General features: G+C 59.0%; 1 protein-coding gene across 1 annotated transcript in view; it reads left to right on the top strand.

The window, feature by feature from the left end:
• Plxnb2 (plexin B2) overlaps positions 1-27,017 on the top strand; it is a 29,831-nt gene extending 2,814 nt beyond the window's left edge. Inside the window, exons 2-38 of the mRNA XM_069999773.1 lie at positions 9,156-9,208; positions 12,807-13,893; positions 14,173-14,355; positions 14,888-15,016; positions 15,277-15,377; positions 15,506-15,632; positions 15,829-15,982; positions 16,610-16,724; positions 16,801-16,909; positions 17,016-17,117; positions 17,409-17,501; positions 17,743-17,824; positions 17,895-18,055; positions 18,141-18,289; positions 18,450-18,558; positions 18,729-18,865; positions 19,077-19,247; positions 19,676-19,805; positions 19,889-20,116; positions 20,216-20,392; positions 20,485-20,624; positions 20,763-20,863; positions 21,013-21,242; positions 21,318-21,499; positions 21,742-21,808; positions 21,967-22,113; positions 22,806-22,962; positions 23,099-23,199; positions 23,276-23,360; positions 23,543-23,697; positions 23,775-23,935; positions 24,012-24,159; positions 25,018-25,082; positions 25,233-25,308; positions 25,634-25,708; positions 26,186-26,321; positions 26,403-27,017. Coding sequence (XP_069855874.1) covers positions 12,820-13,893; positions 14,173-14,355; positions 14,888-15,016; positions 15,277-15,377; positions 15,506-15,632; positions 15,829-15,982; positions 16,610-16,724; positions 16,801-16,909; positions 17,016-17,117; positions 17,409-17,501; positions 17,743-17,824; positions 17,895-18,055; positions 18,141-18,289; positions 18,450-18,558; positions 18,729-18,865; positions 19,077-19,247; positions 19,676-19,805; positions 19,889-20,116; positions 20,216-20,392; positions 20,485-20,624; positions 20,763-20,863; positions 21,013-21,242; positions 21,318-21,499; positions 21,742-21,808; positions 21,967-22,113; positions 22,806-22,962; positions 23,099-23,199; positions 23,276-23,360; positions 23,543-23,697; positions 23,775-23,935; positions 24,012-24,159; positions 25,018-25,082; positions 25,233-25,308; positions 25,634-25,708; positions 26,186-26,290 — 5,526 coding nt within the window. The 5' untranslated portion in view covers positions 9,156-9,208; positions 12,807-12,819 and the 3' untranslated portion in view covers positions 26,291-26,321; positions 26,403-27,017. The remainder of the gene's footprint in view (positions 1-9,155; positions 9,209-12,806; positions 13,894-14,172; positions 14,356-14,887; positions 15,017-15,276; positions 15,378-15,505; positions 15,633-15,828; positions 15,983-16,609; positions 16,725-16,800; positions 16,910-17,015; positions 17,118-17,408; positions 17,502-17,742; positions 17,825-17,894; positions 18,056-18,140; positions 18,290-18,449; positions 18,559-18,728; positions 18,866-19,076; positions 19,248-19,675; positions 19,806-19,888; positions 20,117-20,215; positions 20,393-20,484; positions 20,625-20,762; positions 20,864-21,012; positions 21,243-21,317; positions 21,500-21,741; positions 21,809-21,966; positions 22,114-22,805; positions 22,963-23,098; positions 23,200-23,275; positions 23,361-23,542; positions 23,698-23,774; positions 23,936-24,011; positions 24,160-25,017; positions 25,083-25,232; positions 25,309-25,633; positions 25,709-26,185; positions 26,322-26,402) is intronic.
• Positions 27,018-27,805: the final 788 nt, after the last annotated feature.

Genomic DNA, 27,805 nt, shown 5'->3' on the forward strand with positions numbered 1-27,805 from the left:
GTCAGTGAGTGGTGATTGGACAGGGGTAAGAGCCCCTCCCTCAGGGCTAATAGCTCCTTGTGTTTAGAGCAGGGTGTTAGGAGAGGTGGGGCTGTCCCAAGATTAATTACAGACGAGGAAGAGTGGACTGGCACCCAAGGCCCCCCCTTTTCCTCTTTCCAGACCACACATGGGTCCCCTGTCTCCTTCCTCTTCATGGTTTCACATCCTCTGCCCATGCGTCTGTTCCCTGCCCCCCAGCTTGCAGGCACCTTTCCCCTCTGCTGACCCAGCCTTCCCTTGTCCAGGGTGGCCTGGAGCAAGGCCCCAGCACCGCCGCCCTTGGCCTTTCTGCCGTCTTTTTGTCAGGTAGTAGAACATTGGAAGGCTGGGCCTGTGTTCCTGACTCTTGAACCTTCCTTACTACTCTCTGTGGAATTTGTGAACTTGTGACAATGACTGGACTCAGAGCTCCAAGTCCAGGTGGCTAGTGAGGGTGGAAACAGGCTATTCACAGAGGCCAAGGGCCGATCGGGCTAATCTAGATTTGGAGCTGATCCTGAAACCCTTGTAGCTCACCCCCACCCCCCACCTTCTAGCCCACTCCCTTCCCCCACCAACCCCCCTCCCCCCCTTCCCGAGCCTGGCCCATCTGACTCCACTGTGCCCAGCAGCCTTCCCTGGAGTAGACTTGAGTGCACACCTGAGCCGCCTGGGGCAGCTACCCACTATAGCCTATGTGCAAGAGGGCCTCCACCTGAACAGGGGTTAGAGTGCCTGGGCTCAGGGCCTAGGCTTAGTGCTCAGACACTTTTCTTCAGCTTCCTGAGGTCGCCAGGCTTCTGAAACCCAGCAGTTCCCCATTCTGGTGCCAGTTGGGTCCTGACTCTGAGCCTTAAGGCAAGAAAGGGAGGCCCCGTGGGTACAACTCTAGTTCTGCCTTCACCTCTGCCGTGAGCCCAGCAGCCTGGCCTCCGGCATATCCTGTCTGGGTGCAGGGGCTGGGCACCTGGAATAGGCCCTGGGCCCCTGTGGCACAACTGGCTGGCAGTTCCCATGTGGGGCCCTGAGTGAGCAGACAGATCTCTGCACCTGAGGCCGCCCTAGCTGTAAGAGGAAGAAAGGATAATGCCTGGATGTCACCTGTGTGACACAGCCTTTGAAGGTTGTGACCCCTGGCCGGTGAAGGATGTCTGCTCCTGAGGCTGGAGTGGCTCTGAGTCAGTATGCCTCCTTTGCAAGGCCATATTGGCTCGTTTGTCAGATTGGCGTCCACCTGTCCTGTCCGTGTCTGGTACATGGGGTTGAGTACCCCCAGGCAGCTGCTGGGACTCAGTCCTGCTCCCTCTGCTTCCGAGCTGGTTGCTGAGGCTGAGGCAATCTTCAGAAGTGACCGGAAAGGTTTTGTGTGATTGGCAGATGCCCTGCTAAGCCCCTTGCCTCATTCTTGGCAGTGCCCTAATCTTGAACCTAAGCAAGTGCTGGAGTCTGAGAACAGCCATAAGCATAAGAGAGCAGATTTGTCTTGGGGTAGAGGAGGAACCAAGGAGGCGTGAAACGTGAGGTTCAGAGGCCAAGGGCCTATGCCTGGAAAATGACACCTTCCCTGGGGGAGGGAGATAATACCCCTGCTGGGGCCTGCCCGTCCAGCCTCACACACTGGACACTAGGGCATGTCTTCCTGCCCACCAAGTGGGATAAGCTATTTTTTGTTGTTTTTCTTAAACGTATTTTTTTATTGTAAAAATACTGTACAGAGGGGTTACAATTACATGGGCAAGACAATGAGTACATTTCTTATCAAGCATTGTACCTCCTCCTTTGTTTCCCCTTCCCATCCCTTCGCATCCTCCCCGTCCCCCCCACCAAAGTTGTAAAGTTCGCTTTTTGACATAAGGACTTGTACAAGGGATAAGCTATTTTAAGTTGAGTTTGGCAAGGGTGAGTAGCAGGTGGTGGTAGGGAGGGGCTCCCTAGGCAGGCTAGGGGTGTGAAGGGGCTTGGCCATTCCATCTTGGCATTGGCATCAGGCTTGACGTGGAGGAACACCATGCGAGTCCTCAGGATGGGGGTGGCGGCACAAGACTCAAGCGGGGTCTCTCCTGCCCAGCAGTGCCCCATCGAGCACCAGCTCCACCTTTCCCAAGTTTAGCATCTAGACCTGGAGCCCCCGAGGCCTCCATGGAGCCAGATCTTAGTTTGTCCAAGCTCCTGGCCATACTGAACGGACAGCTGATTAGAGGAAGGGACTGGGCTCCATCCTGGGCAGGAAGACCAGTGATGCACCCACTCCACCACTCCCCAAACACCAGCATTGCCTCCACTCCGAGGTGGGTGTTTCCTCCTTGTGTGCTTACCCAATAGGGCCTTACCTACTGTTTAATTATCAGACCAGACTCTAGACCAGAGATTCACTAGGGTGAATTGCCAGCGACAAGGACTGCCCACTTTTGCCACACAACTCCTCTATCCAGACCACTCTTGCTTGTCCAGTTCTGACAAGCTACTTAGCCCTCAGGGCCTCTGGGTTGACTCAGTAGTGGCCCGTGTACACATTTCCCCCCCCCCAGGCTCTCATCCCCCCCCTTGTTGCCCTGCAGTGAGGTAGAACCCCTGCTGGGGGCACATGCACTCAGCTTCTGGGCCAGTGTGTGTCCACACACGTGGTCACGTGTGAGTGGTGGCTGGCACCCAGGCTTGGCAAGGCGCCCAAACTAATTGCAGGGTTCGTCTGTGATTGGGGAGGCGGGCTGGGGTGACCACAGAGGCGCTGACAGGCTGACAGGGAGATTACAGGCCTTGCTAGTCTATCCAGCCCCCATACCCACTCCCACCCCTGCTTATTGGGACCAGGGAGGGGGCTCCGGGTAGATCCAGTCCTGAGCCATCTGTAGCCTATATAAGGTTCAGACTGCTATGGCCAGTAGCATCCTGCCGGGACCTGGTCTCCACACAAACTGCTTTTGGAGGGGCTGGAAAGGTGGCTCAGTGGTAGAACACTTGCTTTGCATGCCTGTGGCCCTGAGTTCCATTCCTCAGCACCACATAAGCAAAAAGAAAAAAAGCCGGAAGTGGCACTGTAGCTCAAGTGGTAGAGCGCTAGCCTTGAGCTGAAGAGCTGAGGGACAGCGCCCAGGCCCCATTACCGGACCCCCCCCTCCAAAAAAAAAAAAACAAAAAACCAGCTTTTGGAGAGTGAGCCTGGGAAAGGGATGAGATGAGGGCAGGAAGACGCGTCAGGGCTGGTACTCAGGGTCTTCCAAGCCCCTGGGGCAGGCCCCTCTGAGGCTGGGCAGCTGTCAGAACATTCCTGGTCCTGTTAACCTGGCGGTGGTGACGGTTTTTTAGTGACTAAGTTATGTATTAACTCATAACTACTAATTATGTCCTCAATTATATATTTTTTTAAATTTTTATTTAAAATTAAAACTCTGGGCCTGGGCGCTGTCCCTCAGCTCTTCAGCTCAAGGCTAGCACTTGAGCCACAGCACCACTTCTGGCTTTTTCTGCTTATGTGGTGCTGAGGAATCGAACTCAGGGCCTCACGAGTGCAAGGCAAGCGCTCTACCACTGAGCCACCTTCCCAGCCCCTCAGTTATAATTTTTATGCCCTCAGTGCACCGCGCAGTGGGGGTCTTGGCAAGATGGAGGGTCACATGCTCCAGAGCAATGAATGGAGGGGGCTGTGAGGAACAAGAAGTGCAGGGTCCGGGCGCGGGGTCCACACCTGCACTCCGGAAGCCGAGGCCCGCGGTTAGAGTCTCTCGCGCTCCCTGTCTGTCTGTCTCCCTCTGTCTCTCTCCCTCTCTCTGTTTCTCTGTGTCTCCCCCCGTCTCTCTCTCCCTCTGTCTCTCTCCCTCTCTCTCTCTCCCCCTCCCTCTCTGTCTGTCTGTCTGTCTGTCTCTGTGTCTGTGTCTCTGCCTCTCCCCCCTCTCCCCCTCTCCCTCAGCCTCCGCCGTGGCTAGCCGAGAGGGGCGGGGCTCGGCGGCCGCGTGGAGGCCCCGGTGGGGAGGCCCCGGTGGGGAGCCCCGGGGTGGCTCGGGCGGCGCGGACGGCGGCCCCGGGCCCTCGGGCCCCACCCTGCACCTGGGCCGGCTGCCGCCCCTCCCCGGTCCCGGCGGCCGGTCGTGAACTCCAGCGCTGGCGCAGGTGGGTCCCGCGGAGCCGCTCCCGGGGCGGGGCGGGGCGGGGCGGGGCGGCTCCCCAGCCCCCCCCCCCGTCCTCCCCCGCCCCGCCCCGCACGGCCCCTTACCGCCGCGACGCCCCACCCGCACGGCCCCTTACCGCCGCCCCGCCCCGCACGGCCCCTTACCGCCGCGACGCCCCACCCGCACGGCCGCCGCCGCCCCGCCCCGCACGGCCCCTTACCGCCGCGACGCCCCACCCGCACGGCCCCTTACCGCCCCGCCGCCCCGCCCCGCCCCGCACGGCCGCCGCCGCCCCCTGCGGCTTGGCGGCCGATTTGCATGGTCGTCATCCAGCCGACTCTGCTCTCCGGCGAGGGGGGGACGATGGGGGAAGGCTTGGAGGCCCTCCGCCCTCTACACCCCCACCCCGGCCTGGACTACCCCGACCCCCCCACCCCAACCCCGCCTGGATGGCCTCCAATCCCCCCACATACACCCCGGCCTGGACGGCCCCGACCCCCCCCACACACACACCCCGGCCTGGATGGCCCCGACCCCCCCACCCCAACCCCGCCTGGATGGCCTCCAATCCCCCCACATACACCCCGGCCTGGACGGCCCCACCCCCTCACCCCAACCCCTCCTGGATGGCCTCCAATCCCCCCACATACACCCCGGCCTGGACGGCCCCGACCCCCCCCCACACACCCCGGCCTGGACGGCCCCGACCCCCCCACCCCAACCCCGCCTGGATGGCCTCCAATCCCCCCACATACACCCCGGCCTGGACGGCCCCACCCCCTCACCCCAACCCCTCCTGGATGGCCTCCAATCCCCCCACATACACCCCGGCCTGGACGGCCCTGACCCCCCCCCCACACACACACCCCGGCCTGGACAGCCCCACCCCCTCACCCCCACCCCATCCCCCTCGTGAACGCAAGCCCGCATTGGTGCTGCCCTTGGCGGCCCTCCAGTGGGCCTGCTTCCCTGCACCGTCTCGGCTGACCGGGGTTGACCGTGCTGGGCCCTTCACATCCTACGGTCATCTAGTTGGGCCCCAGGCTTACCAGGGCTGGGCACAGCAGGCACACCCTAACCCCAGCTGCCCAGAAGGGTTGGAGGCCTGCAAAGCCAGCAAGACCTAGCAAAAGAAGTACCAAACAGCTGTAGGCTCTCACCTGCAAGCCCAGCTACTCAGGAGGCTGAGATCCCAGGATCAAGGATCAAAGCCAGCCCGGTCAGGAAAGTCCCTGAAACTCTAGCTCCATTTAACTACCAGAAAACCGGAAGTGGCACTGTGGCTCAAAGTGGTAGAGCACTTGCCTTGAGCACAAAAGCTCACAGTCCTGGGTCCAGTCCCCACTACTGGGAGACTGGGGTGGGTGGGACAGGAAAAAGAAACTACTCAGAGTCTGTGTTTGTCTGAGATACTGACAGGGAAAGAACTCCAACTCTACCCAGGAACCCTGACCTGTGGGACTGCCCTTTGGGGAGCTGGGCCTGACTGCCCCAGCCGTGATGTCTACCTAGAATGGGGCTTTTTCCCTTTCCCTGGCCAGGGCGGGAGTAGAAGCCAGGGCCAGCCTCGTGAGAGCGTGCGTCTCAGGTGGAAAGGGGGAACTTGAGGAGGAGACCATAGGGCACCCAGCTGGGGAAGGCCTCTGGTTGGTCTCCGGACTCCCATTCTCAAGGTTCAAGGTTTGGGGCTGCTACAGGACAAATATGCGTTCAGCCCCCTCTAATACTCTCCCAGGCGCTTTCCTCAGGCCCTGGTCAAACCGTGTTCACAGAGATCCCTTTAGTGAAGGTCATAGAGGACCAGTGACGGTTCCACAGGGATGGTGAGGGAGGGCATCCGAGGAATGGACAGGAATCTCCTAGATCTCTGAGGCAGGATGTTTTGTTTGTTTGGGGGGGGGGGGTGTCTGTCGTGGGGCCTGAACTCTGGGCCTAGGCACTGTCCCTCAGCTCTTCAGCTCAAGGCAAGCATTCTACCACTTGAGCCACAGCGCCACTTCCAGTTTTCAGGTGGTTTATTGGAGATAAGAGTCTCATGGACTTTCCTGCCCAGGCTGGCTTTGAACTGTGATCCTCAGCTCTCAGCCTCCTGAGGAGCTAGGATTACAGGCGCCCGGCTTAGGATCTGTTATTATTTCCAATCTACACATGGGAAGCTGAAGCACAAAGCGTCTTCGTAAGTAGTGTCCACAGTCCAGCCAGAAAGTGGCAGGGCTGGGATTTATTTATTTATTTTTTGGGTCCAATCGTGGGGCCTGAACTCTAGGCCTGGGCACTGACCCTCAGCTCCTCAGCTCAAGGATAGTGTTCTACCACTTGAGCCACAGCGTCACTTCAGGCCTTTTTCTTTTTGCTTATGTGGTGCTGAGGAATCAAACCCAGGGCCTCATGCATGCAAGGCAAGCGCTTTACCACTGAGCCACCTTCCCAGCCCCAGGGCTGAGATTTAAACCCAGCAGTCTGGCTGCAGAACCGGGGTCTTGGGGATCTGGGACTGAGGTGGGGACACAGTCACTTGGGCCAGGTGTTGGGGGTGGTTTGCTGTTGTTTAGGATCATGGACATTCAGGAGAGAAGTCTTCATCTGGGGTACGGGAGGGACACTCCTGGGAGCAGAAGATGACAGGATGGAAGCAGTAGGCCAGGGCTTGGCAGGACCCTGGCTTTATTGTCTAGGAAGCTTTGAGCCAGAGGATCCTGATAGTTGGGAGACATGGCAGCAGGGAACAGCCTGCCTCCTGCCTTCAGGAGAGTCTGGTGGTGGGCCCTGCCTGGTCAGTGGGTCATTTGGTCAGGCCTCTGTGCAGTGTGGCCCTGAGGGCAGGCCTGGTGGAGGTGGACATGAGGGAAAGTTTGGCCTGCCTGCCTGTGGCAGACTCCCCAGTGAGCTGGGCCCAGCCCATCTTCCATGAGAAGTTGGGGGACGGAGGCTGAGGGAGCAGCCCCTAAAGACAGAGAAGCTGTGAGGTAACAGTGGCCGAGAATGTCCGTGGGCTGCAGGCTTTCTCAGGAGCTGTTTCTTCCCAGGAAGGCCTGGATCTGCCCTGTAGTCTTGCAGCTGCTGCAGTTTAGAAGAGCAGCCCATGAGCTTGTCTCACCAAGGCTGTGCTTACTACAGAGGGAAGGGATGCCCTCTGTCCCATGCCTGTCCCTTGCCCCTTGTATCTCAAGCACCCCAACCCTTGGGCAGGTTAACCCTTTCCCACTCAGCCTCACTGCACGTTGGTAGCTGTCTTGCCCCTGCTGGCCAGCCTGTGTCCTGTGCTGTAGGTAGGTGGGGACCATGAAGGGATTCTGCCAAATAGGACACAGGGCAGGTCCTGACGAGGTGGATGGGGCCCTGGGTTCGGAGAGAAGGTGTCAGGGTGCTTTACCAGCCCAGAAAAGCTATGAGCAGACCTGTAGGGCCCAGACCAAGGCGTGAGGCCCAAGTCTTGGGGCAGAGCAGAGCCAAAGAATGTGGGCTGAGGAAAGGCAATAGGCCTTTTTTTCTCCCTTCCAGTCATGGGGCTGGAACTCTGGGCTGGGGTGCTGTCCCTGGACTCCTTTTGCTCAAGGCTAGCACTCTACCACTTGAGCCATACAGCACCACTTCCGGCTTTTTCTGTGATTAATTGGAGATGAGTCTCATGGGCTGGCTTTGAACGGCAGTCCTCAGATCTCAGCTTCCTGAGTAGCTAGGATTACAGTGTGAGCCACCAGCACCCAGCCCAGCCGCAGTAGGCTTTAGATACATCATTTTTTTAAAAATTTGGACAAGTAATAATCAGATGCATTCTTAAACTTGCTATTAACAAATAGCAAGTAAAGTAGCCATCTCCCAAAGTTCACTACTATTTCTTTCTTTCTTTTCTTTTTTTTTTTTTTTTTTTTTTGGTCCGGTCATAGGGCCTGAACTCTGAGCCTGGGCGCTGTCCCTCAGCTCTTCAGCTCAAGGCTAGCGCTCTACCACTTGAGCCACAGCGCCACTTCTGGCTTTTTTCTATTTGCTTATGTGGTGCTGAGGAATTGAACCCAGGGCCTCATGCATGCAAGGCAAGCGCTCTACCACTGAGCCACCTTCCCAGCCCAGTTCACTACTATTTCATGCTGGGTTGAAGGCTCCAAGGTCAGCATCAACTTGATAGAGGTGGACATGGTAGTCTGCAGGGTCATCACAGACCACACACCTCTATCTACTGTGACATTTTTTCAGTGTCTTGGGGTGTGTGTGTGTGTGTGTGTGTGTGTGTGTATGCGCGCACGCGTGTGCGCGTGTTTGTGCGTGTGTGTGCACTGCGCTACATGGTTGCCTAGCAACAACCACTCCTCGGTTGTTCCCTACAGAAACCCAGCTGAGAAGTACCCTTGGCCTGTGCTTCCCTATGGGCATGGATGGACTATGTTTCTAGAATGAGAGGATACAATAGCATGTGCTGCTGAGTGCTACAGTATAACATTCCAGGCTTTTTCAGCAATGGATTAATTTAGTTCCTACACACCCCTAAGGATAATTCACCATTCACTGTCTCCATTTCACAGATGGGGAAGTGAGGCACAGAGGAATTAAGTAACTTTCCAAGGTCACCTAGCTACTAAGTAGAAGTGTGGGGTCAAGAGTATGCCTGTTTTTCAGAAAGCAGTTCTAATCAAAGTAATAAATATGCCTGGTTCTAAAAGGCAGATAGTGCCAAAAGACATAATGGGAAGTAGCGTAAGTGGCTGAAATCCTAGATAATCAGGAGCCTGAGATCATGAGGATCATGGTTCAAAGGAAAATCAAGCCTAGGGCTTGCGCATGCGCACACATACACATGCTGCCTTCCACAGGAGAGTTAACAGCATTCCAGGCACCTTCTAGAAAGATCAGATGAATGAGTTTGCTTTAGAGGCTGGACTAGAGGATTGGAGGTATCTGAAGAAAAACCATTAGTGAGTTGGGAGTGGGCAAAGGCCAGATGGGATCCTGTGGGCTGTCCTTCCTGACAACAAGGAGCAGAGGACAAGGAGGAAGCTGCCCAGGTCACCACTGTCTTCCTTTGCTTCCTAGAGAGTCCTGATGCCAGCCTGGAGCAGAGACTGAGCAGAGCTACTGGATCGTTGGTGAGCAGGTGTCTGGGACTATACAGAAGGACTGCAAATTATCCTCTGTAGTGTCCTTAAGACTCTGGGTACACCCCTTTGTGACCTCTCTCATGCCTGGTCTGGATGGATGGACAAATGATTAGATAGGAGAGCTCAGAGGGCAGGAGTGCCGTACCCAGGCTCAGGGTGACCTTCCTGCTTGTGACCTTGAGACACCCCAGTTCTGTGAGGCCAGGTCTTGCTCACGCGGCTAGATGCCAGGGCACTAGGTTCTAGAATGACAGGGCTGAGATCTAGGGAGGGGGCTGTCCAGACATTTCCGGGCCAGTTTGTGTGGCTTCTGGAAAGTGCAGGAGGAAGGCTGTCTAGTGCCTGGAGGAAATCCCCACTAGCCTGCAAGTAGGGGTCTGAGACTTAGTTCAAAACAGGAAGCTCCCGCTTCTGTCCTCCCATTCCAGGAACAGCAGTGGCAGGAAGATCAGCCTGGACCCGCTGCCCCGGAGCGCTGCACTGGGTCAGGTGCTGCCCTTTGCTCTGGGGCCTGGCCAGGCAGGTTGCCCAAGGCCTTGTTTGCCCAGGAAGTAGGGGAGAGCCTGCAAGGCCTAGCCTCCTAGATAGCACAGGATTAGCTCTAATCCATACTCCACAGAGTGGGTTGGGGGCTGCATGGTATCTGGGTTAGTTTTATTATCATTAGCAGAATCTAGTCAAGTTTTCCTTTATGCCAGTAGATGGTATTGAGCAACTTAGGTGTGTGGTCCTCCAGCTTGGAGAGTTGGGGCCCCCCAGGGAGGCGAGACCAACTCTGATTCCTTTCCCTGGTGGTCCCTTTCTCCTTGGATATTAGCTCCAGGCACTAGAGGGTGTGTCCTGGGGGGGGGCCTGGTGTATGATTAGAGAAGGTGCTAACTGACAGTTTTTCTGAAGAGGGCAGACCCAGGCTCCTGGGTTAGTGAGCTCTGGTTCAAGTTCTGGCTTTGAGCCAGAAGAGGGTTTGGGTGGAGGCTGACAGGCCTGCACCAGCCCGAATGGCTCAGCCCCTGTCCACCCACACCCCGCTGGCCCCCTCCCTCCACCCTCTCTCTGGCTGAGAACATTCCATTCATTCCAGACTCCTGGAGCTGCAGGCAACCAGGAAGGTTTTGCTGGCCTTGATGGCCCAGGTGGGACACTGGGTGGATTAGGGGGTGGGGCCAGACATAGAGGGCTCCTGGAGACCTTGGTGGTGAGGAGCCCCATGGCCTGCACCCCCTTAGACAGTGGACTCTTGGGGTCTGGGCTTGTGGGCACTCAGGAAACAGGTCTTTGAGGTATACAAGGGAGGCTGCCAGCTTCCAAGCGTTCTGCACAGAACCACACCTGCTGGGGCTGGGCTGCCAGGTTCTGACCCCACCGGTCCTGAGAGCCCCTCCCCCCAAGCCAGTCGCAAGGTCACTTTGCAGAAGGGCCTGAACAGCCTGCCAACTCTTCTAAAGACAAGCATCCCACCCCTTCCCGCTCGGACCCACGCCTGCTAGACAAAACTAGAGTCCCTCTGAGCTCCAGGCCGTCCTCCCCTGATCCCAGCTCTGTACCTCCCTCCACTCCCTGGACTAGCAGCGGAGCTGCAGAGGAAGGATTGCGCCCCACATGGCCCAAGGGTAGTAAAAGGCTGGTGAGGTGTTCTTGTCTCAAAGCCAGTCTTCCCCAGCCTGGCCACCTTCATCTTAGTGAGGCCCGGGGACACCCTAGCTCTTCACTTCCCTCCTCCACACTTCCCATAGGACACATTCTCCTTTGCTTGGCACTGCCTAGCCACTGCTGCCTCCACCAGGGAGTTCAGTGTTCCTGTGCCCACTCTTTTGGACATCTTCCAATTGGCCAGTGGGTGTGCAGGATCATGGGCATGTGGGCTGGGTCAGAACCGAGCAGTCCATCCTGAGCAGGTTTGGTTCTATGCAGAAGTAATAGTTGTCAAGTCACTAAAGCACACATAGTGCCTCTCCTGTGGGGATGCACGGGCAGAGGCTTTGTCTGCAGAGTGTTTCTTCCCCAGTTAAACTGAGAATAGCAGAGGGAAGCAGAATGGAAATGGAGGAAGGCATTGGCCTGGTTGGAGGCCCTCCGGGGCCTGAGCAGAGCAGACACAGTCCTCTGGGGCCTGAGCAGAGTAGACACAGTCTCCTGGGGGATGCAAACATGGGGGTGGGGGAGGACAAATAGGAAATGTAGAGGTTCATTTTAAGCTACCATCTCATCCCAACCTACTTAGCCCTAGAGTTATTTCCCCCTCTATGCATGAGTTTCTTCACCTGAGAAATAATCCAAAGCAGAAAGTCTATGGGGAGGCTCCTGTCAGCCTAGGTCATTGGACAGTGGAAAAGTTTCTAAATCTTTTTCCTATACTTAAATTTGGTGTGCACATGACGCTAAGCGCAGGGCCAGCGCTACTCCCTAGCTTTTTCCACTCAAGACTGATACTCAGCCACTTGAGCCACAACTCCACTTCTGGCTTTTTGATGGTTAGTTGGAGGTAGGAGTCTCAGATTTGTCTGTCAGGGCTGGTTTCAAATCTCCAATCTTAGCCCTCTGATTAGCTAGGATTGTAGGCGTGAGCCACCAACAAAGTGAGGAAGAGTAGGAACTCCATTGATTCAGAGTAATGTTTTGGGAAGGACTCTGGTGGTTTACACCCATGATCCTAGTGACTCAGGAGGCTGAGGTCTGAGGATTGTAGTTTGAAGCCAACCTGGGCAAGAAAGTCCTAAGATTCTTGACTCCAGTTAACCGCCAAAAGCACCCCAGATCTAAGTGCAAGTCCCAGTATCAGCACACATATACAAAACAAAAACAGAAAAGGTCTTGTGTCAGGGCCCAGAAGGCTCCAGGGAAGCAGTGGCTGGGAGGCTGGAGGTAGGCCAGCCTGGACCGGGAGCTCACAGCCCATCTGCCTGCAGTAGCAAGTCTGGCCTCTGTTTTACCTCAGGCTATATCAGGTGTCCTGTCAGAAGTAGAGCCAGTGCGTGGTCTACCTGTTTGTTATAATCCAGGGTCTGTTGGCCTGGGCCTATTCCCTGGCGCTTGAGGTCCAGGACCAATGCCTTGGACCACCTGGACTTTTTTTTTTTTTTTTGGTTCCTGTCGTGGGGCCTGAACTCTGGGCCTGGGCGCTGTCCCTCAGCTCTTCAGCTCAAGGATAGTGCTCTACCATTTGAGCCACAGAGCCACTTCCGGCTTTTTTCTTTTTGCTTATGTGGTGCTGAGGAATCGAACCCAGGGTCTCAGGCATGTAAGGCAAGCGCTCTACCACTGAGCCACCTTCCCAGCCCCCCACCTGTACTTCTTGAGATCCAAGGAGGCACTGGATGGGCACCATGTGTGTGGAGGTATACTGTAGGTTCTTGGGGTCACTAGGGACCACTTAATGAATACCCTGTGTGTGGAGATGTATTACATCACCTCAAGCGCTAGACTACAAGTTTTCCCAGATGATTCTATAGCAGCGGGTGATTAAACTAGAGGGTGAAGTTCTTGAGAACTAGGAAGTGACTCCTTGCCAGGGGAGCAGGCGGGTAGGAAGGTAAGAAAAGGCAGAGGGATTGGGCGGGGCTCCCTTGACCATTCTCTCTTCTTACAGAGCTCCTGGAGCAATGGCTCTGCCTTTCTGGGCCCTGACCCTCCTGGGTCTGCTGGGCCTGGGCGCAAGCCTGCGGCCCCGCAAACTGGACTTCTTCCGTAGCGACACGGAGCTGAACCACCTGGTTGTGGATGAGGTCACGGGGGTGGTGTATGTGGGGGCCGTGAACGTGCTCTACCAGCTGAGTGCTGACCTGCGTCTCCAGCAGCAGGCAGTTACAGGCCCTGCCCTGGACAACAAGAAGTGCACACCGCCCATCGAGGCTAGCCAGTGTCATGAGGCGGTGCCCACCGACAACGTCAACCAGCTGCTGCTGCTAGACCCGCCCGGGAAGCGCCTGGTTGAGTGTGGCAGCCTCTTCAAGGGCATCTGTGCCCTGCGTGCCCTGAGCAACGTCTCCCTGCGCCTCTTCTATGAGGACAGCAGCGGGGAGAAGTCCTTTGTGGCCAGCAATGATGAGTGTGTGGCCACAGTAGGCCTGGTGAGCTCTACTCGCCCTGGTGGTGAGCGGGTGCTGTTTGTGGGCAAAGGCAACGGACCCCATGACAATGGCATCATCGTGAGCACCCGCCTGTTGAACCGGACGGAGGGCAGGGAGGCCTTTGAGGCCTACTCGGACCACACCACCTTCAAGGCTGGCTACCTCTCCACCAACACACAGCAGTTTGTGGCAGCCTTTGAAGATGGGCCCTATGTCTTCTTCATCTTCAACCAGCAGGACAAGCACCCTGCTCGGAACCGCACCCTGCTGGCGCGCATGTGCAAAGACGATCCCTCCTACTACTCTTACGTGGAGATGGACTTGCAGTGCCGAGACCCCAGTGACCCTCAGGGCCTGGCCTTTGGTGTCTGCCTTGCAGCCTCTGTGACAGTGCCTGGCGCTGATAGAGTCCTCTATGCCGTCTTTAGCCGGGACGGCTGGAGCAGCGCGGGCCCTGGGGCTGGCCTCTGCCTGTTCCCGCTGGGTGAGGTCCACGACAAAATGGAAGCCAACCGGAACACTTGCTACACGGGCATGCGGGAGGCCAGCCACGACACCTTCTACAAACCGTTCCATGGCGAGATCCAGTGTGGGCGCCACGTGCTAGTATGTCTCCTGTCCTTGTACCTTTGCCCCCTTCCCTTCTGCCTGTGCCTGTGCTCCTCGATCGGGTGTGGAGCAGCACCAGGCTTCAATGAATAGATGCCCACTTTGGGTGTGTTGGTCTGCGCTGGTGCCACAGTGCCCGAGCCGGGCACTGATACGTGGCAGGGAGTGCGGTTCTTGGGGATATGTGTGGGACTACCTGTTTGGGATGGTAGTGCCCTGTCCCCACCATCCTCAGAGCTCAGTATCCCCTGCTGAAACTGACCTCCTGACCCCCAGGGTGCCAGCGAGAACTTCCCCTGTGGCTCAGAACACCTGCCCTACCCGCTGGGCAGCCGGGACGGGCTCACCGCCACAGCCCTGCTGCAGCGCGGAGGCCTCAATTTCACCGCTGTAACAGTAACTGCTGAGAACAATCACACCATCGCTTTCCTGGGCACCTCTGATGGCCGGATCCTCAAGGTAAAGCCCTGGGCTGAGCACATTGGCTTACCCTGGGAATACCAGCTGCCAGGGAGGAATAGTTAGGGTTATGGTCTGATGCTTCCAAGCAAACTAAAATAAAACTGAGCACCAGTGACTCACAGCTTTAATCCTAGCTACTCAGGAAGCTGATATCTGAGGACTGCGGTTCAAAGCCAGACTGGGACCCAGACTGGGCAGGAAAATCCGTGAGGCTCTTAACTCCAATAAGCTATAAATAAGCTGGGAGTGGCTCTCTGGCTCAAGTGGTAGAGGGGCTAGCCTTGAGCAAAAGAGCTCAGGGACAGTGCCCAGGCCCTGAGTTCAAGCCCCAGGTTTGGCACAAAATAAAAGAAAAATAATACAGAGAAGACGGGGACCTGCCCAGCAAGTAGGAAACCGAGTTCAGACTCTAGCACTACCAAAACAAATAAGGGAGGTCTCGAGTCTGGACAGGGAGTCTGTTGGCATGGGGTGGCACCTGCGTGCCAGCACGGGCCCTGCCCCCATGCACCCACCCTGGCATCCACAGGTTTACCTTGCCCCAGATGGCACCTCTGCGGAGTATGGCTCTATCCTCGTGGAGATCAACAAGAGAATCAAGCAGGACCTGGTACTGTCTGGAGACCTGACTAGCCTGTATGCCATGACCCAGGACAAGGTGAGGCTGGAGGCCTTCCCGGAGGTGTCTGTGCTCCGGGCTTGGTGGGCCCCGTGGTCTTCGACCCGGCCCAGCCCATGTCTCCAGCCCAGGTCCTGCAGCACCGTTCCCGTCTCTGCATCCCTGTTGGTTTTTATCGGCTGTGTGTCTTGACAGTATTGCAGGAGGGTGGGGGGTCTTGTGAGCTCTGTCACTGGGGAGTGTGGGGAAAGCCGAGAGTCTGAGGGAGGGGCCTTTCTTTCTGGGCTGTGTCTCCCCAGGTGTTCCGGCTCCCGGTGCAGGAGTGTCTGAGCTACCAAACCTGTGAACAGTGCCGCGACTCCCAGGATCCCTACTGCGGGTGGTGTGTCATAGAGGGCCGGTGAGTACTGCCCTCACCCTGGGGGCCTTGAGCACTGGCCACTGACAGGGCAGGAGGGTGGGCACAGCCGCACCCTGGGGGAACAAGACCTTAGCCTAAGGGTGCTGGGTTGCCCTCTGTCTTCACAGGTGCACCAGAAGGATTGAGTGCCCACGGGCCGCAGAGACTGGCCATTGGTTATGGAGCCGAGACAAGATCTGCGTGGCCATCACGGATGCCCAGCCACAGAACATGAGCCGGCGAGCCCAGGGAGAGGTGGGTGGCAGGGGATGGGCAAGGGCTGGGCTGAGGTTGCTGCCGCTGACTTGGTGGGCACCTCTGCAGGGGCTTTCCAGAGGGGTGGAATCAGGTTCTGGAAGATGGTCTGGGATGTTGGCTGGCCCGTGGAGGGCCTGCTGGGAAAGAGGGAAAGGCAGAAGGACTCCGTGTGAGCCACTCACGCCTCCCGCAGGTACAGCTGACGGTCAGCCCCCTCCCTACCCTGACCCCAGAGGACGAATTGCTGTGCCATTTTGGTGACTCGCCAACACACCCTGCCGGCGTGGAAGGGGAGGTGGTCGTCTGTTACTCCCCCAGCAACATACCTCTGACACCGCCGGGCCAGGGTAAGCGAGGCACCGCTGCTCTCCTGCACACAGCCCTGCCCTTGTGTACGGTCTGCCGGGGCCATGCTGGGGCCAGTTCTGGAGTTCAGGCTGCTCTCAGGGGTGAGGCTGTGCAGCAGAGGCGCAGTGCCCCTGCCCGGAGAGACGGCCCTGACCCCGTCATGACTTTCAGCACCCTGTTCCACTTAACCAGGGGTTGGGGCACCAGGGCCCAGGTGCTGTCCTCCACGCAGCTGCTCTCTGCCCCTCCCTGAACTGGGACAGGTAGGGCTGCCCAAAGGCCGGCGTCCTGAATGTGTCCCCTGAGAACTGGGGGTGGCCAGGGCCCCACACTGACGTGGGAAGGGGCCTGGCAGGTCTTCACACTCAGACTTCTAGGAGCCACAGCTCCCCGCACTCAGGCACAGGGAGGGGCTGCAAAGGCAGACGGGCCCCTGGGGAGAAACACAAGCCACGTCTGACGCAGGCAGCAGGCCCCGCCCAGCTCCACTGCAGTCATTCCACACCAGGCCCTTGGGCCTAAAGCCACACCTGTTCTCAGCCTGTGGGGGGGAGAGCTGGCCCTAGGGAAGGCCTATCTCTTGATCCTGGCTGCCTCCCGACACAGCCCCTGCCTGTCCTCCGCAGACCATGTGACTGTGAACATCCAGCTCCTCTTCAAACAGGGCAGCATCTTCCTCACCTCCCACCAGTACCCCTTCTACGACTGCCCAGCGGCCATGAGTCTGGTGGAGAACCTGCCGTGAGTCTCACGCTGCCTTTAGAGCACCTCCCTCCCCGCCCGCCCAGACTCAGGTGTCACTCAGTCCTCTCCCCAGGTGCATCTCCTGTGCCAGCAACCGCTGGGCGTGCCAGTGGGACCTGCGCTACCACGAGTGCCGGGAGGCCTCCCCCAACCCCGAGGACGGCATCATTCGTGCCCACATGGTGTGTGGCATGCCACACGCCACAAGTTGTGACCGTGTGGTGAGGACTGGAGCTGGGGCGGGAGGGAGGCTGGCTGCTCCACCTGACTAGCTTTTCTTTCTCCCAGGAGGACAATTGTCCCCAGTTCCTGGACCCCAGCCCTCTGGTCATCCCCATGAACTATGAAACAGAAGTGACCTTCCAGGGCAAGAACTTGGACACAGTGAAGGTGGGAGGGAGACCTGGGTCTCCAGGGGAGGAGGGCTCCTGGAGCCGTGCCCTCCCTCCCCTCAGCACCTAGCTTGGGGCGACCAGAGTCAGGAGGTGGAGGAGGGAGGGAGGAGTAGGACCTGAGCCAGGTGGAGCTGTGGAAGGCAGGCTGGGCAGTTACGCTTTGGTCTGGATCGGGTGGTGTGGCTCCCCGGGGACAGGCACAGGGGGGCTTGGGGGCCCGAGGTCCCACAGGAGCACTGAGGGTGGAGCTGATGTGTGCAGAATGTACTGAGCACACTGTCTGCAGGGCTCTACCCTGCACGTGGGCAGCGACCTGATGAAGTTCGAGGAGCCGGTGACGATGCAGGAGCCTGGGACCTTCTTCTTCCGGACCCCAAAGGTACAGCCACAGGGCCGGCAGACTAGGCTGCTGATGTCCTGGCTCCAGGATAGGAGGGAGGGCAGGAAGCAGGTGCCACCTCTGCCTGTGTCACTTCCACTGGAGAATTCAGGCCTCCCCTTGGGTGTCTGGGTAGTGAAGACCTGACTCTCGCTCCTGGCGGCCATGCCAACTCTCAGTACGGGGACTCCGCGGCTGTCGGGTAGTCATAGTCATAGTGACTCCCATTTCCTGTCCCCAGCTATCCTATGATGCCAATGAGACACTGCCTCTTCACCTATACATCAAGTCCCACGGCAAGAACATTGACAGCAAGCTCCAAGGTGGGTGGTGCCTGGCACGGGTGGCCCACGCCTGGGGCAGGCCGTTGGCTGACGTCTCTCTCCTCGACAGTGACCCTCTACAACTGCTCCTTTGGCCGCAGTGACTGCAGCCTGTGTCTGGCGGCAGACCCCGCCTACAGGTGCGTGTGGTGCCGAGGGCAGAATAGGTGTGTGTATGAAGCACTGTGCAGCAATTCCACCTCGGAGTGCCCGCCTCCCGTCATCACCAAGGTGAGTCCTGCTGCAGCCCGGGCCAGGCCCCGTCCGTGCTCCCGGCTGTCCTAGACTCCCGGTCACTGGGCTCTTCTGGTTTCAGATCCAGCCAGAGACAGGCCCCCTGGGCGGGGGCATCCGTGTCACCATCCTGGGGTCCAATTTGGGTGTCAGAGCGGATGATGTCAAGAGCATTACTGTAGCTGGCCAGAACTGTGCCTTTGAGCCAGAGCAGTACTCGGTGTCCACCCGGTGAGTGGACGGCCCTCAGGTTGCAACAGCCCTTGATGGGAGGGGCCTGGGGTTCCAGAGTCTGGGAGCTGGGTGGATGGAGGCCAAGGCTGACGAACTCTGGAACCGCAGTGCTCACACCCATGTGTGCAAGAGCCAGCAGGGTTCTGTCTCTGACCAGGATCGTGTGTGCCGTCGAGGCCGCCCAGGCCCCCTTCACCGGGGGCATTGAGGTGGACGTCAACGGGAAACTTGGCCATTCGCCCCCCAGTGTCCAGTTTACCTACCAAGTAAGTGCTTTGGCTAGACTTGCAGATTGGAAGTCATGAGTCTGGCCTCTGCCACTGACCCCTGCGTGGATGGAAGGGCCTCTGAGCTCTAATTTCATCCGGTGGAGATGTGAGTCCAAGAGCCATGGGCCGAGCCCTGGCCCTGACCTGGGCACGCCCCGCTCTTTCAGCAGCCCCAGCCCCTCAGCGTGGAGCCAAAGCAGGGGCCACAGGCAGGTGGCACTACACTGACCATCGATGGCACCCACCTGGACACAGGTTCCAAGGAGGATGTGCGGGTGACCCTCAACGACGTCCCTTGTGAAGTGTGGGTGTCACCACAGCTGCTGAATCCAGCTGGCTCTGGCTCAGGGGGGTCGGGGGAGGGGGCCGTGAAGGGGGGCGGGGTGGGGGCCGAGAAGGGGGACGGAGGGGGGAGCACTCGTACCAAGCCAGCCTGCCTGGAAACGGACAGAGGAGCCAGCCTGGTGCGCTGGCCTGAGGCTGAGGTGGGTACTGACCGGCACCTTCTGCCCTAGGGTAAAGTTTGGGGAGCAGCTGCAGTGTGTCACAGGGCCTCAGCCCACTCCAGGCCAGGTGGCTGTAGAGATCTCCTATGGAGGCTCCCACGTGTCCAACCATGGTGTCTCCTTTACCTACTGTGAGAATCCGGTGCTACGGGCCTTTGAGCCTCTGCGGAGCTTTGTGAGGTAGGGCTCCTTCCCTCCTGGCAGTGGCCCTTCAGCCCCTCACCCCACAGGTGCCCAGCCCCTCACCAGAGCCATCTGTGACCTGGCCGGGCGACTGGAGCAGGGTCTCCTGGGCTCTCCCGTCTCTGGGGGCAGGCGTGGGGCAGGGTGCGCTCCAGACCCCCAGGCTCTCCCGTCTCTGGGGGCAGGCGTGGGGCAGGGTCCGCTCCAGACCCCCTGGCTCTCCCGTCTCTGGGGGCAGGTGTGGGGCAGGGTCCGCTCCAGACCCCCGGACTCTTCCCTCATCTCTGACGTGTCACATGCTCCAAGTATGCCCCCCCTCCACTGCATTCCGTGCTGACTGGCACTCGTGGGAACAGGTGCGGCCCAGCCTCCAGGGCCTCCTGCTGGAGCTGGCTAGACGCCTCTCTGTGCTCTCTCCTCCCCAGCGGTGGTCGCAGCATCACCATCACGGGCCAGGGCTTTGGCCTCATCCAGAAGTTTGCCATGGTTGTCATCGCTGAGCCTCTGCAGTCCTGGCGGCGGCGGCGGGAGGCCGGACCCCTGCAGCCCATGACGGTCAGACCTGGTGTGGGCTGGGGTCAGTGAGAATACATTCCTGTCTGCGCCAAGGAGCCTGATGACCCGGATCCATTCCGTAGGTCACCGGCACTGAGTACACCTTCTACAACGACACCAAGGTCGTCTTCTTGTCCCCTGCTGTCCCCGAGGAACCCGAGGCCTACAACCTAACGGCACTGATACAGATGGATGGGCACCGCGCCCTGCTCAGGACCGAAGCCGGTGCCTTTGAGTATGTGGCGGACCCCACCTTTGAAAACTTCACAGGTGGTGTCAAGAAGCAGGTCAACAAACTCATCCATGCCAAGGTGAGGGTGGCTGGAATGCCAGGAGGCCGGCGCCCTGTGTCCCCATGGCTAAGAGCCCCTTGTGGTCACACCGACTTCTGCCAACTCTTCCCATCCCAGGGCACCAACTTAAACAAGGCAATGACGCTGCAGGAGGCCGAGGCGTTTGTGGGAGCTGAGCGCTGCATCATGAAGACGCTCACGGAGACAGACCTATACTGTGAGCCCCCCGAGGCTCAGCCACCCCCAAAGCGGCGGCAGAGGCGAGACACCACACACAACCTGCCGGAGTTCATAGTGCGTGAGGGCGGGTGGGCGGAGGTGGGGCCCGTCCACCGCATGGGGCCCCTTGGGGGTAGCCACACTGCCTGCCCTGTTCCCTCGCACAGGTGAAGTTTGGCTCCCGGGAATGGGTGCTGGGCCGTGTGGAGTACGACACCCGTGTAAGCGACGTGCCGCTTGGCCTCATCCTGCCACTGGTCATTGTGCCCATGGTGGCCGTGATCGCCGTGTCCATCTACTGCTACTGGTGAGCCCTCCCCGGGCAGGCAGCCACCCACCGTTCTGCGCTCTGATCACACCTGCAGTTCAAAGCTGACAGGCAGAGCTTCCTAAATTGGGGTTCCCCAGTGGCAGAACCAGGGACCCAAGAGCCTCTGCCCCCTAGGAGGAAGAGCCAGCAGGCCGAGCGAGAGTATGAGAAGATAAAGTCCCAGCTGGAAGGTTTGGAGGAGAGCGTGCGTGATCGCTGCAAGAAAGAGTTCACAGGTAGGTCCAGCCAGGGCAGCCAGGCTCTTGGTGGTGGTGCCTGGGTTCCCTCAGGGCAGCAGGGCTGAATGTCCGCCGAGGGATGGGGCCGGGCAGGGGCAGCCATGGGCGGCCTGGAACACCCTCCACCTTCTCTCCCACGCCCCCAGACCTGATGATCGAGATGGAAGACCAGACAAACGACGTGCATGAGGCGGGCATCCCCACGCTGGACTACAAGACCTACACTGATCGCGTCTTCTTCCTGCCTTCCAAGGATGGTGACAAGGATGTCATGATCACCGGCAAGCTGGACATCCCAGAGTCCAGGCGGCCCATCGTGGAGCAGGCCCTCTACCAGTTCTCTAACCTCCTCAACAGCAAGTCCTTTCTCATCAACGTGAGTGCCTGAGGAGACGAGGGAGGGAGGGGTCCTGGCAAGTGTCTGAAAGGCTCTGACCGGCTGGCCCCACAGTTTATTCACACCCTAGAAAGCCAGCGGGAGTTCTCCGCCCGGGCTAAGGTCTACTTCGCATCACTGCTGACGGTGGCGCTGCATGGGAAACTGGAGTACTACACAGACATCATGCGCACGCTCTTCCTGGAGCTCATGGAGCAGTATGTGGTGGCCAAGAACCCCAAGCTGATGCTGCGCAGGTGTGGGACTCGGGCGGGCGGGCGGGTGGGCGGGCAGCGCAGGGCCTTGGCTGAGAGGTGACAGGAGGAGGCCCACGGTCCTGCAGTCTCTGCTGGTTTCTTAGTCACGGTGATCGGCACCTTGCTAGGCGAGGGTCTCACCACCTGTGTGCCTACCTGGGCGTCCTAATGGATTCCCAGGGCCTAGCTGGGAGGCCGGACCCTGTCAGCCCTTGGAGAGCTGACAAGCCTTTTACCCCCAGGTCTGAGACCGTGGTAGAGAGAATGCTGTCCAACTGGATGTCTATCTGTCTGTACCAGTACCTCAAGGTGGGCCTCTCTCTGGGATCAAGGGTGGGGTAAGGGGATGCTGTCCTGCACGCACGCCCGGTCAGTGTCCCGGCATGAGACTGGCCCTGCTGGACGGGTGGTGGTCTTGCCCCGGTGCGGTCCCAGGCCTGCCCCTCACACAGCCCTGTGCTGCTCAGGACAGTGCAGGGGAGCCTTTGTACAAGCTTTTCAAGGCCATCAAGCATCAGGTGGAGAAAGGGCCAGTGGATGCCGTGCAGAAGAAGGCCAAGTACACCCTCAACGACACGGGGCTGCTGGGGGATGATGTCGAGTATGCACCCCTGGTAAGCCAGCAACCTGAGCTCCCCACACCGGGGGGCGGGGGGCGGTGTGCAGGTAGTCCCGGGCACTCTGGGGGGCAGGGGCGGTGTGCAGGGGGTCCCGGGCACTCTGGAGGGTGGGGGGCGGTGTTCAGGTGTTCCCAGGCACTCTGGAGGGCAGGGCACAGTGTTCAGGTGGTCCCAGGCACTCTGGAGGGCGGGGGGCGGTGTTCACGTGGTCCCAGGCACTCTGGAGGGCAGAGGCACAGTGTTCAGGTGGTCCCAGGCACTCTGGGGGGCAGGGACAGTGTTCACGTGGTCCCAGGCACTCTGGGGGGCAGGGGCACAGTGTTCAGGTGGTCACGGGCACTCTGGGGGGCAGGGGCACAGTGTTCAGGTGGTCCCGGGCACTCTGGGGGGCAGGGGTGGTATTCAGGTGGTCCCAGGCACTCTGGGGGTCAAGGGGAATAGGTAGGGGGTAGTAAGCATCCTGACCAAGAGCCTGCTGCCCCCTCAGGACTCCATCCTGCTGCAGTGTGTGGTGGTTAGCTGAGTGCACGTGTGTGGCGGTTGTGGGTCCCATGTGTGGGCTCTCTTAAGCTGGTGTGGCATGGTGTGAGCCGACAGCCCCTCATCTGCATGGAGCTTGTAGTCCTGGATGGCTCCCGGGGCAGAGATCCCCCCATCCACGGCTGCTATCCTGTGCCCCTTGGCAGACGGTGAGCGTCATCATCCAGGATGAAGGAATCGACGCCATCCCCGTCAAAGTCCTCAACTGCGACACCATCTCCCAGGTCAAGGAAAAGATCATCGACCAGGTGTACCGCACGCAGCCATGCTCCTGCTGGCCTAAGCCGGACAGCGTGGTCCTCGGTGAGTGCGTCCCTGCCCAGGGAGGGGTCCCGCGCCGCCGTTCCTCCACACCAGGGGTCACACAGCGGCAGCGAGAGGGTGCTGGAGGTAGGGCTGCCCGTGCCCCGGGCTTCTGGAAACGGGTTGTGTCCTGCAGAGTGGCGTCCTGGGTCCACAGCCCAGATTCTTTCCGACCTGGATCTGACTTCCCAGCGGGAGGGCCGGTGGAAGCGGATCAACACCCTCATGCACTACAACGTGAGTGTCCCGTGGCTGGGCGGGGGTCAGGTGCCCACAGCGGGACCGCCGTCCCTTCTCACGTGTCTCTCTTCAGGTCCGAGATGGAGCCACCCTCATCCTATCCAAGGTGGGGGTCTCTCAGCAGCCAGAGGACAGCCAGCAAGACCTGCCCGGGGAACGTGAGTTCTGGCCTCCTGCCCAGTCCCTGGCAGCTCTTCCAGGGCGGTGTTCATGCTCTGCTGCCACCTGGGGGGTGGGCACTGCTGGGCCAGCATGGAACCGGCCTCAGGTGCCAGACTACAGTCCTCGCCCAGCTGGGTCTCTGGGCCGAGACTTGGTCCCCAGCCCTGTCCCCCCACAGGCCACGCCCTCCTGGAGGAAGAGAACCGGGTGTGGCACCTGGTGCGGCCCACCGACGAGGTGGACGAGGGCAAGTCCAAACGTGGCAGTGTGAAGGAGAAGGAGCGGACCAAGGCCATCACTGAGATCTACCTGACAAGGCTACTCTCAGTCAAGGTGGGTGGGATCCGTCCACCTCCGCAGGGGTCCTCGTCGGGGGCCGCCGCAGGTCACGCCAAGCCTCTTCTCCACAGGGCACCCTGCAGCAGTTCGTGGACAACTTCTTCCAGAGTGTGCTGGCACCTGGGCATGCGGTGCCGCCTGCAGTCAAGTACTTCTTCGACTTCCTGGATGAGCAAGCAGAGAAGCACGACATCAGAGATGAGGACACAATCCACATCTGGAAGACCAACAGGTAAGGCTGCCCTTCCGCTCCCTGCCCCCCTTCGCGCCACCCCGCCCCACCTCCCCTTACTCTGTTGCCCTGCCAGTTTACCACTGCGGTTCTGGGTGAACATCCTCAAAAACCCACATTTCATCTTCGATGTGCACGTCCACGAGGTGGTGGACGCCTCGCTGTCCGTCATCGCACAGACCTTCATGGATGCCTGCACCCGCACAGAGCATAAACTGAGCCGGGTGAGTGGGGCTTGGGGCACCGTGGGGGAGGGAGAAGCTAGGCCAGCCGCTGCGTGGCGTGGGGGGTCTGAACTGGACCGTGTTCGTAGGGTGACCTGGGAAGCCCTGGCTAGGGAATACTTGTCTGACTGAGGCTAAAGCTCGGGACAGAGGCAGGTGGAAGGTGACAGGCGTGGGCCGAGTCGAAAGAGGTCCTCAGGGCCTCGACCGCCTTTGCTGCCTCCTTTGAGACCTCCCCTCATTCAGATAGAGAAAGGGAGTTTTTGCCACATAATACAAGTGTACACCTGGGCCCTGTATTTTAAGGTGGCTTATAGCTATGACCTTAGGAGGCTGAGATCTGGAGGTCACAGTTCAAAGCCAGCCTGGGCAGGAAAGTCCACGAGACTCTTTTTTTTGTGGGGGGGGTCTGCTCGTGGGCCTGAACTCTGGGCCTGGGCGCTGTCCCTCAGCTCTTCAGCTCAAGGCTAGCGCTCTACCACTTGAGCCACAGCGCCACTCCTGGCTTTTTCTTTTTTCTGCTTATGTGGTGCTGAGGAATCAAACCCAGGGCCTCAGGCATGCAAGGCAAGCACTCTACCACTGAGCCACCTTCCCAGCCCCTCCACGAGACTATTTCCAATTAACCACCAAAAAGCTCGAAGTGGAGTTGTGGCTCAAATGGTAGAAGGACTAGCCTTGAGCTGAAGGGCTGAGGGACAGCACCCAGGCCCAGAGTTCAAGCCCTGATACTGGCACCAAAAAAAAAAAAAAAAGGTTTCTTGAACGCTTTAGGAGCCTGGGCAGGCCTCACTGCTCACTTTTGGAACCCTGAGTGCTGATTGGCTCAGTATCTTTCCTTGGCTTCATTTTCCACAGGACTCTCCTAGCAATAAACTGCTGTATGCCAAGGAGATCTCTACCTATAAGAAGATGGTGGAGGAGTAAGTGCCATCCAGCCCTATACCAGACCTGGGTGCCACTCCACCCCTCTGGAGGGAGGTCTGGAGAACAGCTGATTGTCCCTGGGAAACCCCCAACCCTGGCCTTTCCTGCTGCCCCCTACTGGCCCTCTCTGACTCTCTGCCCTACAGTTACTACAAGGGCATCCGACAGATGGTGCAGGTCAGCGATCAGGACATGAATACACACTTGGCAGAGATTTCCCGGGTAAGGTTGCCTAGGCCCTGGGCAGGGGTGGCACCTTGCAGATGACAAGCATGAGCTGGCTGGGCGGGCGGGTAGGTCAGGAGAGCCTGTGTTGCTGCACACGGGGAGAGGTATGCACACTCCCAGGTGGTAGGCAGTGAGCAGTCGGTGCTGTGAGACATGGCCGAGAGGCTGCTGTGTGTGCAGGTGCTCCGAGTGTGGGATTGCTGGGCACAGCCCTGCACTCACCTCTGTGATAGCACCCACACTGAGCCACACTGCAGCCTGCTGCTCGGGGCAGGGTCACACTGCTCCTCCTGTACCGAGTGACACTCTTGTCCTCCAGGCACACACCGACTCACTGAATACACTCGTAGCCCTGCATCAGCTCTACCAGTACACACAGAAGTACTACGATGAGGTGAGTCTGAGTCCCTGGAGTGGGGTTCTGGGAATCCCCTTCCCTCCCCACCTCTGCCCTGTGATCATCAGCGTCTCCCCCAGCCCCCGCTTGATCTGATGGGCATCCCAGATCAACACCCCCCCTCCGTGATCTGACAGTTCCCCTCAGATCAACGCCCCCCCCAATCTGACTGTTCCCCCCCAGATCATCAACACCCTCCCCCGCCATGATCTGACAGTTCCCCTCAGATCATTAATGCCCCACCCCTCCACCCCTTCCCCGTGATCTGACAGTTCCCCCAGATCATCAACACCCTCCCCCCACCCCCGTGCCGTGATCTGACAGTTCCCCTCAGATCATCAGCACCCTCCCCCCCTCGATCTGACTGTTCCCCTCAGATCATCAACACCCTCCCCCCACCCCCGTGCCGTGATCTGACAGTTCCCCTCAGATCATCAACCCCCCCTCCCCCCGTGATCTGACTGTTCCCCTCAGATCATCAACGCCCTAGAGGAGGACCCTGCAGCCCAGAAGATGCAGCTGGCCTTCCGCCTGCAGCAGATCGCTGCAGCACTGGAGAACAAGGTTACCGACCTCTAACCTCTGACCGCAGCGCTGCCTCAGAGCACAGGTGTGTGGTGTCCCCCTGGCATCAGGCAGCCCCTGGGTGTAGGGCCGCATAAGTGATCTCTGGCCTCTCTTCTCTCCACAGCACAGAACATGCCCTGGGCATCTGGAGGGGTGCAGCGGGCTCACTTCCTGCTATAGACTGTAGTGTCCTTCCTGAGCAATACTGCCCGGGCACCACGCCAGCAGCTCCCTCCTGTGGCACCAGCATCGGGCGTCTCTGTGTCGTCTCCTGAGCGACTTGCAAACGTGCCTTACACAACCACGCCAGGCCGCTGGGGGCAGTGGCGCCTCAGCCCCCCTCCCTGTGCACCAGCAGCCTCCTCAGCTTCCCTGGGTTTGGTCTTGGGTGGGCTCTGGGTACCTGCAGCCCCCAGGGAAAGTACCTGGACTGAGTGCCTGTCTGCCAGATAGAAGGAGGAGGAGAAGCGGTACGATGCCTTCCTGACCTCACCTGGCTCCCAGTGGGGTGCAGGCATTCAGGTGGACTCAGGGGCCGCTGGCCCCACCTTAAAGGTCAAACTGGACGTCAGACGTCGGGGCTCAGTGGCTGGGGGCCCAGCAGACTGGTCTCAGCCTGTCAGACAGGTTGCCTCGAAGGCCCCGTCCAGGTCTGGGGTGCGGGGGCAGCTCCGCCAGGGCCGTCCACCCCTTTTTGTAAATCGTGTTGATTGTACATCCAATACAACTGTCTTTTTCACTCTGCTGGTTGGCTGTGTTCCTTCGGAGGCGGCCTGGGGTTCCTGCCTGCGTGTGTGTCACTGGCTCCGCTGGGGATCAGGGGCCGTCTGTGGCGACAGAAGCTGGAGTGTGAGAGCCGTCCTGATCTTGTACTTTCCACACAGTTCCTGGGGTAAGGGCAGGAGGTAGCCCTCAGGGCACACGTTTCATGAACCCTGTGACATACAGGTCCTGTCGGCGTGGTAGGGCAGCCCTGGATCTCGGGGCCGTGAAGCCAGCTTCCTCTAATGGCACAACCTGCTCCAAGATGAGACAGGGCACGAGGCTCGTGACTGAGAGGCACTGTAGCTACTGAGAGCCAGAGGGGGGTGGTCCAGTCCCTGGCACAGCAGCAGGTCCAGGACAGTGCCATACGGGTATGAGCTGGCGGCTAGCTGGTGTGTACACGCATGCTTGAGGGCTGGGACTCGTATATTCAGACCCAAGCTCCACTGTGTGCCAGGCGTTTGGAACCCAGCAGCAAACTAGACAGATGTTTGGTCTCCAAGGACACCCATCTGAGCAGGAGGGACTGGTGTTCTACAGCGGAAATGTCTAGCTTCATTCTGGACCTGATGCTGTCATCTTTGGGGCCCATTTGCCTGAACTGTTTCTCAGTGCACTGACATCATCTGATGGCTGGGGAGACTTGATAGGTTCAGCAATGAGTCTGAATCTCTTCTTCACTGGGTGGCGCCACTGAAGCTGCATGAACATAGGCAGCTTCCTACCCCCAAGAAAGTGCAGCTGATATGGCAGAACAGAGAC

Source organism: Dipodomys merriami, unplaced genomic scaffold (genome assembly GCF_024711535.1).
Source record: "Dipodomys merriami isolate MVZ:Mamm:240054 unplaced genomic scaffold, mDipMer1.0.p SCAF_55, whole genome shotgun sequence".
NCBI lineage: Eukaryota > Metazoa > Chordata > Mammalia > Rodentia > Heteromyidae > Dipodomys > Dipodomys merriami.